Here is an 8,939-nt window from a genome sequence, read left to right as displayed (position 1 = left end):
AAATTAGTAACTTGTGGTGGAGTGCAAAGAGGTGAAATAGATCTGATCACTACACAATACAGTAACTTGTGGTGGAGTGCAAAGAGGTGAAATAGATCTGATCACTATACAATACAGTAACTTGTGGTGGAGTGCAAAGAGGTGAAATAGATCTGATCACTATACAATACAGTAACTTGTGGTGGAGTGCAAAGAGGTGAAATAGATCTGATCACTATACAATACAGTAACTTGTGGTGGAGTGCAAAGAGGTGAAATAGATCTGATCACTATACAATACAGTAACTTGTGGTGGAGTGCAAAGAGGTGAAATAGATCTGATCACTATACAATACAGTAACTTGTGGTGGAGTGCAAAGAGGTGAAATAGATCTGATCACTATACAATACAGTAACTTGTGGTGGAGTGCAAAGAGGTGAAATAGATCTGATCACTATACAATACAGTAACTTGTGGTGGAGTGCAAAAAGGTGAAATAGATCTGATCACTACACAATACAGTAACTTGTGGTGGAGTGCAAAGAGGTGAAATAGATCTGATCACTATACAATACAGTAACTTGTGGTGGAGTGCAAAGAGGTGAAATAAATCTGATCACTATACAATACAGTAACTTGTGGTGGAGTGCAAAGAGGTGAAATAGATCTGATCACTATACAATACAGTAACTTGTGGTGGAGTGCAAAGAGGTGAAATAGATCTGATCACTATACAATACAGTAACTTGTGGTGGAGTGCAAAGAGGTGAAATAGATCTGATCACTATACAATACAGTAACTTGTGGTGGAGTGCAAAGAGGTGAAATAGATCTGATCACTATACAATACAGTAACTTGTGGTGGAGTGCAAAGAGGTGAAATAGATCTGATCACTATACAATACAGTAACTTGTGGTGGAGTGCAAAGAGATGAAATAGATTTGATCACTATACAATACAGTAACTTGTGGTGGAGTGCAAAGAGGTGTATTTGATTAAAATGCTCAATGTTTCATTTCAGTTTTTAAAAAAGTTAACGTTTAAAAAGTGCAACAATTTGGTTTTATTGAATCTATGCTTTGCTAATGTAAGGTGAAGATAACGAACAGTGATCAATCTCATAACTCCTACAAGCAATACAAAATAGATAGTTGGACAAACACGGACCCCTGGACACACCAGAGGTGGGATCAGGTGCCTAGGAGGAGTAAGCATCCCCTGTGTCGTTATTTACAATGTTGATTCCACTCCAGCATTGACAGAAATGTTACACGCCATGTAAAGATAAACTGTAATGACCTGGCAAACCTATTCTGTTGGTATCGGGGTGTGTAAATTCTAATGTTCAATACAGCAATGATTGATTAAATCTCTATTGCTGCATGTTGAATAAAAATCCACATTACTCAGACGCCATGTTTGTTGCTTTTGGTGTGTCTAAAATCTGGAATTTGTAATCAAATCGAATGGTACCAGAATAGTCCACTGCACAGCCTATTTTATTTGTTAATTTCTTTGAATTTGTTACAGATGCTTGATATTTCATAATTTTTAAATTTTTTGGAAAAAGCTCGGTCTTCTGGTAAAAACTTGTAACTTTTTTAGCCTTTCATCTGAATGATAAGATTATCGAATATGAATCACATGTTTTTGAATATGAATGATAAGATTATCGAATATGAATCACATGTTTTTGAATATTAATGATAAGATTATCGAATATGAATCACATGCTTTTGAATACGAATGAAAAGTTTAGAATATGAATAACAATTAATTGAATAAGAATGACATGTTTTTGAATATGAATAACACGTTTTAGAATAAGAATAACACGTTTTTGAATATGAATGATAAAAATATTGAATATGAATAACAACTTTTCGAATATGAATGATATGTTTTAGAATATAAATTACAAGTTTTCGAATATGAATAACAAGATTAGTATAATAGTGCAACGTTTTACACGCCTTAATGTACAGCGTCTGATTTTAAATCAATATATTTGTGTCAACATTGTTTGGTTTTCAGCGCAGTGTTTGTGGCTGTTCGTGGCAACAAATCCATCGCGTCGAAGATTTTGTACCCATACGTTTTCTAAAGGAAGGTAGGACAGAAAGTCACAGGACAAAAAGTCACAGACAAAAAGTCACGGACAAAATGACAATGGACAAAAAGTCACAATAAGAAATTTTATGAAAGTAAGACAAAATGTCACAGGACAAAAAGTCACAAATAGTCACAGTTTTATAAGAAAATAAGACAAAAAGTCACAATTAGAAATTTTATGAAAGTAGAACAAAATGTCACAGGACAAAAAAAAAATCACAGTTTATAAGACAATAAAAAATATTGATTTTTTTTATATATTTTTTAAAACATATCTGTTCTTTTTGTAAAGTTTAAGAAAATATATATGCAAAATTTATATTTTCTATGAGATTTTGATAATAATTATAAAATTGTTATTCCTTTTATCATATTTATTGTAAAATATTATTTTGATTTTTAAAAAGAGTTTTTTTTTATTGAGATAAAATAAAAATAAGCTTTATGATCATTTGGTTTAGTATACTATACATATTAATGATTGTCAAAACAAAATCTGATCGCAGAATTAGGGTTGGCTTCCTTTCACTCCAGATTATTGTCAAAACAAGAAGTAAGTGAATTGTCATATAATAATTGTTATATAAACAAGTTAATGATTTTTCCCTTCTTATTATCTAACAATGAACATCTAATAATGAACTGAAAGTGCTAAATGTGGCAAAACAAACACCAATAAGAATGATGACATGTATTCCCTTCTACCTCCCATCAGTGGCGTAGTTTCCATTGAGGCAACCGAGGCAGCTGCCTCGGTAAAAAAAAAAACCCACTTTTTGCGTTGTTAAAATGTCGATAGCTTCTGGGGGGGCACAGCCCCCCAGACCCCCTGCCTCGGAAATATTCGAACCCAAGCTACGCCTATGCCCACCCACTGTAAGAAATGTCTGGTGTCTGAACAACAGCTTTAGTGAGCATTTTTGTGACTTTTTGTCCAGTGACTTTTTGTCTTGTGACTTTTTGTCTTGTAACTTTTTGTCCTATCTAATTTAAAATCATCATTGTGACTTTTTGTCCTGTGACTTTCTGTCCGTATACCTTCTAAATATGGGATCCCTTGGGAAGAGGTATGTACATGGCCATCCCCTTCTGCGATTAAATGCAGCGCAATGGCAATTTTCAAATGTAATGTACAGTGTATTTCATGTCATTTTCTCATCAGAGGGCTTCACTTGAACGTTAGAAAAGATAGCACGGGTGATTTACCTATTGTTTACCTGTACACAATAAATACAAAACAGGTAAATACAATATATAAGACCTGATGAAAAATGTGTAAAGTGTGGGATTTAATTTGTTTTGCAGAGAAGCTTTGAATGTCATTAAACAGGTGCGTGTCATCGTTTGTTTGTTATTTTTTCAAGGGAAGGGGGGGGGGGACTCTGCTACTTAAATTCAATTCATAACTGTAAGAAAAAGTTGATATCGTAATTTGCGGTATATAGGTAAAATACTAATCTAAGATGTTTAACAGGTAGTTAATGGTCCCTCGCCAAGCACCCTAGTCACCGGTCTCTCAGATATGACCTTGAAAACGGAGGTCTCGTGTCGTGGTAGACGTTGGGACGATAAAGACCCCTCACTCGGAGGTTGTAACTGTGTATACTTTATTTTCTGATAAAGACTCCTCACTCGGAGGTTGTAATTTGTTTGTGGGACACCCTCACTGATACTGATATGTTTAGTGCTACATCTAAAACTGGTTACTTCTCAATGACCATAGAAAAAAATAGAGAAAAAATAAATAAAAATAAAAAAACACAACGAAATTATTGAAGATCCAATAAATATGGTTCAGTTTTGGTTTTTATAAGAGCCAAAAATGAGGCCTCACTTAAATGGCCCCCATTGCAGTTTTTTCTTTCTTGTTTTTAACGCCCGCAAATCCAAACGGAGTCAAGTCAACTCGTACCCTGACCGACTCGTACCAGGTCAACACGTACCTAAAAGGCAAAAGTCAACTCGTACCCAAGAATCTGGTTACGAGTTGACTCCTCTTCTTCAATTGATGACAACGAATTACGGACGTTTCGGGAGCCCGACGTTTCGGGACCCGGATGTTTCGGGACTAGACAACACGTTTCGGGACTTCGATTAACTTGTTTCGGGACTTCAGGTAACACGTTTTGGGACTTCATAATAATTTTGTTAGACATTGACTAGATACTTGTTAAACTTTGTTTAATGTTTAAAAATGGAATATTGGACAATTTGCAGTTTAGTAGACAAACAACAGATACCAGTATGGGTGTACAATAAGTTCACAGTACTGTACCTAAAGCGAAAGATCCTTGATTGTTTATAAAAGTCTGTTATAAATATATTTGTATATAAATGCTTCATATTTTAAAATTATTTTCAAAATCCTTTCATTTGCATTACTACCCATTATTTTAGCTTTTGTAGACTGCTATATATTATTTATTTTATTATTATATTTTTTCCTAATTTTTATTTATAACAGTTATGGTGCTTCTTAACAATTCACTGGTGTGGTTTAGATTCAGTGCTTAAATTTTACAGTGAAAGGCATTTGTTTATTTTGTATTTAATTCTTAACTTCTCAAATTGTCCTTTGTGATATTTGTATTCTATTTTGTCTGTGATAGTCGGGTTAAGAGCTCTGTAGAGCTAATAATATTTGTTTTATGCTTGTACACGATGCCAACTTTAAATAAAACTTCAAGAAAAAATAATAGAGGGGGAAAAAAATCCTGACAATATACGTTTGTAATCTGAGGTTTGTAATCTAATTATAAGACTATAGTGGAATATTTATTAATCTGTCATATTGACCTTAGTATAGGGACATGAACATAATTTGAGCCAAAAAAATTCAAAGTTTATCTTTCCATTTTTAATGTTTATAATGCTTAGATTAGGTATTTCTAATTGATGGCAAAAATTTGAATATCAGTGGTCAAGCTCACAATTCACAATAAAAATGAAAAAATAAAATTTGAAAATTTTCAGCTCAAATCATGCCCATGCCCCTGTGATGAGCATCAATAAGTGTAGTGCTTTAATTGCTTACTTTTCTTATCTATGTAGTGCTTTGCTTGCTATGCAAATTGATTATCAGTAAAGTAAAAACCAAATGAAGCATTTTTAGATGTGGTTTATTTAGCATTTCTTATGTCAAACAAACGTTTACCATTATACAGTTTCAATCAATCAAATAAATAACATTTTCCCCAACACCGCTGAATTAATACTTAACACAACACATCAAATGTCAACAGGTCCATATAAGTATGAGCACTTTCTCAGCAGCTGGGTGGTGCTGATCTGTCTGCAATTGTATTCCTCCCAAAGTTTGAAGAGTTTGCCATTGAGTCTGGAGGAATGTTTCCTGTGTAGTCTCTCCATCTTTCCTTCTGTCAGCAGCCTGGCCTGCATGGGGATGGCAGTGGCCTCCTTGCACAGTTCTTGTAATAGGAGGTAAAATGGGACTCGTCCTCTGGAGTTCATTCTGGAGTTGATTCGGTTGTGCCAACCTTCTAGATCGTTGTTTGTTCTCACAGAGGCCATAAATACACTCCAGTTCTTCACATGAAATATTGAATTATTAAACCACTGCCTCCAAACATATCCCATGAATTCATCCATGGTGTCAGTTCTAACTCGTTGATCCAGCTGATGAAAGACTGGCTCAATGTGTTCTGGAGGCAGGAATGGTAGGGCCATGACCTGCCTCACAAAACGATGTACATCTCCTTTTTCGTTGTAAGCTCTCTAAAACATGAAATTTTTGTAATTAGCAACCCTTATTTAAAAGCTTTTTTTAATAAAAATTATCAAAATGAATAGCAGTAAAAATATTTGTGCCATTTCTGGAACGAGTTATGTAAATAGATATACCTGTAGTCCTAACTCTTGGACTTTGCGATACAAGGCCTGTGTCCAATGGAAGACACATCCTTGTATCACAGCCCATGGAAATCGATCCTGGATGGCCCGCCACATGGCTGATTCAAAATCCACAACAAACCCCTGCAGGGAAATCTGTCGAGGAAGGAGTCGGTCAATGGCCCGGAGAATCTACAAATATTTGAAATCAATTAATTCATTGTTTCCACACTTGTTGTCAATAATCAATATTGAACAAAATAAAGCTAAATGTACATATATACTTCATAATAATCCTCCTTCCTTTTTCTTGACATGAAGCAAAATACCAAAGGCACTTGCTTCATGTGTTGCCCACTCCTGATGAAGCTGTGAATGGTAAACAGTTGAGTCCAAGGATTATTGACCACATGGAACGTTGCATCCATGTACCATGTCCTGGCTTGTGATAAGAGGTCCAATTGATGTTGGGTATACATCAGGAGGTGGCGATATCCAGATGCATAGACATCCAAGGTTTGGAAGGCTGGCATCTGACTTTCCAAAAAGTCTCGATCAAGCTGAAATTAAGTTATTTTGACACAATTAAAATAGATGTTGGTTTTATTGAATTGAAAATATAGAATTAAATTTCTTATGATTTTGTAGGTCTTCTGTTTGTGTTAAATATTTTTGGAGATTTTTTCAAGGTATCTTCTAATATTCTATTGCATTAATTATTTTCATAGATAAACATACCTCAAAATTCAAATCTCTTGGATCCTTGGGTCTCATGTTGAGTCTTGCTCTGTTTACAATCCTGATCAGGTTGGATGGTTTTGGTCTGCTGGCAGGAGGAGCATCAATATCACCAGTCTCTGCCATCGCCTCCTCTACAATCCTTGGGGCTGACTGAGTGAAGATATTCATAGATGCACTCTGCTTTACCTATAAAATATCATTTGGTTGACATTATTATATAATTCTGAGTATATTCATGAAGTAGATTGATTTTATCGGTGTCCAGTGAAATGTCCTTATTCTACAAAAGCGCCTTTTAAAAACATTTCTACCATATTTTTATGTCTTATTTCTAAGCATTATTCCAACGCGAATATTTTAATGAATGTAACTTACAGAAAGTACATAAAATTTACTATATAGAATATACATTTCATTTTGTCCCGCGTCCCACATGTGTTGGTACTCCAGAAGAGTAGAGGAAGCCTCTCTATATATATAATAGAGTAAAATACAATTTTTCGCATATGAATATTAAGATTCCTCGCATATAAATCAAAATTTTCGCATATAGATGTCAAGATTATCGAATACAAATAAAGATTTTCGCATAAATAAATGAATAACAAGATTATTGAATATAAATGGCATATAAATCAAAATGTGTATAAATGCACCGTTTTACACGCCATATACACTACCAATTATGATATAAGGGACGAGATCAAAAGTTCAACGTCTGACAAAAAAAAATAAATATCTAAATTCACGTAGTTTTCACGAGACCTCCCCTTCCCCCCTCAAAAAATCGAAATGAAACGAAATCTACCGAAGCGAAACGAAACCTATCGAAACTGGGACCCTTATTTCATACGACATGCCTGCTGTTGTGGGCACGATGAAATAAATACAGTACTATACTTTGGAGTATTTCTAAGTATTCATAATTTTTATGAATGTACACTATACACGTACAAAGATTTATTTTGACGATAAATCATGCATGTGCTTTAATTATGATGTTACAGCTTGGAGATAATGAATTCGTTTAAAATGTGACGTTGCTTTCGTGATTATTTTGCCACAATTTATGACGTTATAAGCGTAACGTAAAGTGACACCAGTACCGTGCGCGACGTCTATACAACTTCCTTGTGTGTCAAATAAACGTAAAACTATCCTACATGTGTATAAAGTATAACATTTATTCATGAATTACAGTTTATTCTAGTAATTCCGAAGTTAATACTACATCTTATCATTGATTAGATTAAAGTGAAATGTTCGTTACTATAATTGCTGGTATCTTCTAATCTCTCGATTGTGAATATATTTTAAAACGGTTTAAGGAATGAACTTCTAACTGAATATGAATCAAAAAATCAAAATACAAAACATTTGAAACACATAGCAAAAAAGAATGTGGCAACAATTTTCGTTATTCAAATGTTCGTTTCATCAATGCGAGAAGTGATTAAAAATCGAATGGCTTTTATCGGTTTTGATGTTCTATGTGTTCATCAATGAAGTACGTGGTCCCTTAAGCATCCATGGCGCTATTTTTACAATTTCAGAAACTGTATCCACTAGGTGGTATATTTTTGAAAGTTGTATGAAACGTCATTTTCATTACTGTACTGTAGCCGGGTCATTTGATTGTCAGCGCGTCGCCGGGTATACCCAGCTAAAGTTCGAGTCGGCCTGATTTTTCAGAATCAAGTATGCTAATTATAATATTACATTTTGTATAATATTTAAAATCTTACTGTAGATTCATCCTCCTGTTCATCTTCATCATCGGGTTCAGCAACTGATGAACCAAGGGAGGCTAAAGACACGTGAAATGTGGCATCAGCTGCAGCTACAAACTGAAAGAATATAATATATTTTTATAGAAGTGTCTAATAGGGATTCATCTACTGAGTGTTCCTGACATGAAGAATTAATTCATCCATTTTTAAACCTTAATTGTCCTATGTGGAAGCAAATGCCAAGGATATTTCGTTACTAATTTCCAATTATATGTTCTTAATTATTTCAAGATGTTTAATACAAATGTTCTTAATGTTAATTTGCATTCACGTAAATATAACGTATACCAGTACCTCTTCTGTATCTCTTCTGTATCAGTAGGTGTTTCCAAGCACCGGGCGCAAACCCACTGGAGGTCTTCTTGCTGTTTCCCTATTCGTCTATACTGGTCACGGCTGATTCCTGTCATATTATTAAAATTTGTGTTCTTTTACATTGTTCATTTGATGGAATTTTTTAATCATC

General features: G+C 34.3%; 1 protein-coding gene and 1 long non-coding RNA gene across 2 annotated transcripts in view; one reads left to right on the top strand and one right to left on the bottom strand.

The window, feature by feature from the left end:
• Nucleotides 1-4,113: 4,113 nt before the first annotated feature.
• The window catches only part of LOC130049904 (uncharacterized), a 4,881-nt gene continuing 55 nt past the window's right edge, over nucleotides 4,114-8,939 (top strand). Inside the window, exons 1-2 of the long non-coding RNA XR_008798257.1 lie at nucleotides 4,114-4,209; nucleotides 8,434-8,939. The exon at nucleotides 8,434-8,939 is cut by the window's right edge and continues 55 nt beyond it. This is a non-coding gene — a long non-coding RNA (uncharacterized LOC130049904). The remainder of the gene's footprint in view (nucleotides 4,210-8,433) is intronic.
• On the bottom strand, nucleotides 5,290-8,802 carry LOC125662230 (uncharacterized). The gene is made up of 6 exons (XM_048894408.2): nucleotides 8,768-8,802; nucleotides 8,429-8,530; nucleotides 6,681-6,869; nucleotides 6,227-6,502; nucleotides 5,955-6,134; nucleotides 5,290-5,828 (listed from the first exon to the last, which is right to left on the bottom strand). The coding sequence occupies exons 3-6, from the start codon at nucleotides 6,849-6,851 to the stop codon at nucleotides 5,322-5,324; spliced, it is 1,134 nt and encodes a 377-aa protein (XP_048750365.2). The 5' UTR covers nucleotides 6,852-6,869; nucleotides 8,429-8,530; nucleotides 8,768-8,802; the 3' UTR covers nucleotides 5,290-5,321.

This window comes from Ostrea edulis, chromosome 8 (genome assembly GCF_947568905.1).
Source record: "Ostrea edulis chromosome 8, xbOstEdul1.1, whole genome shotgun sequence".
In the NCBI taxonomy this organism is placed as follows: Eukaryota; Metazoa; Mollusca; class Bivalvia; order Ostreida; family Ostreidae; genus Ostrea; species Ostrea edulis.
Note: the sequence above shows the minus strand (reverse complement) of the source record. Positions and strands in the feature narration are given on the sequence as shown.

Coding starts and splice junctions, on each gene's coding strand:
- LOC125662230 (XM_048894408.2), bottom strand. CDS start 6,851: ATGAATATCTTCACTCAGTCAGCCCCAAGGATTGTAGAGGAGGCGATG. Junction 6,135..6,226: donor GGAAGGAGGATTATTATGAA/GTATATATGTAC, acceptor AAATATTTGTAG/ATTCTCCGGGCCATTGACCG. Junction 5,829..5,954: donor TCCAAGAGTTAGGACTACAG/GTATATCTATTT, acceptor TTCATGTTTTAG/AGAGCTTACAACGAAAAAGG.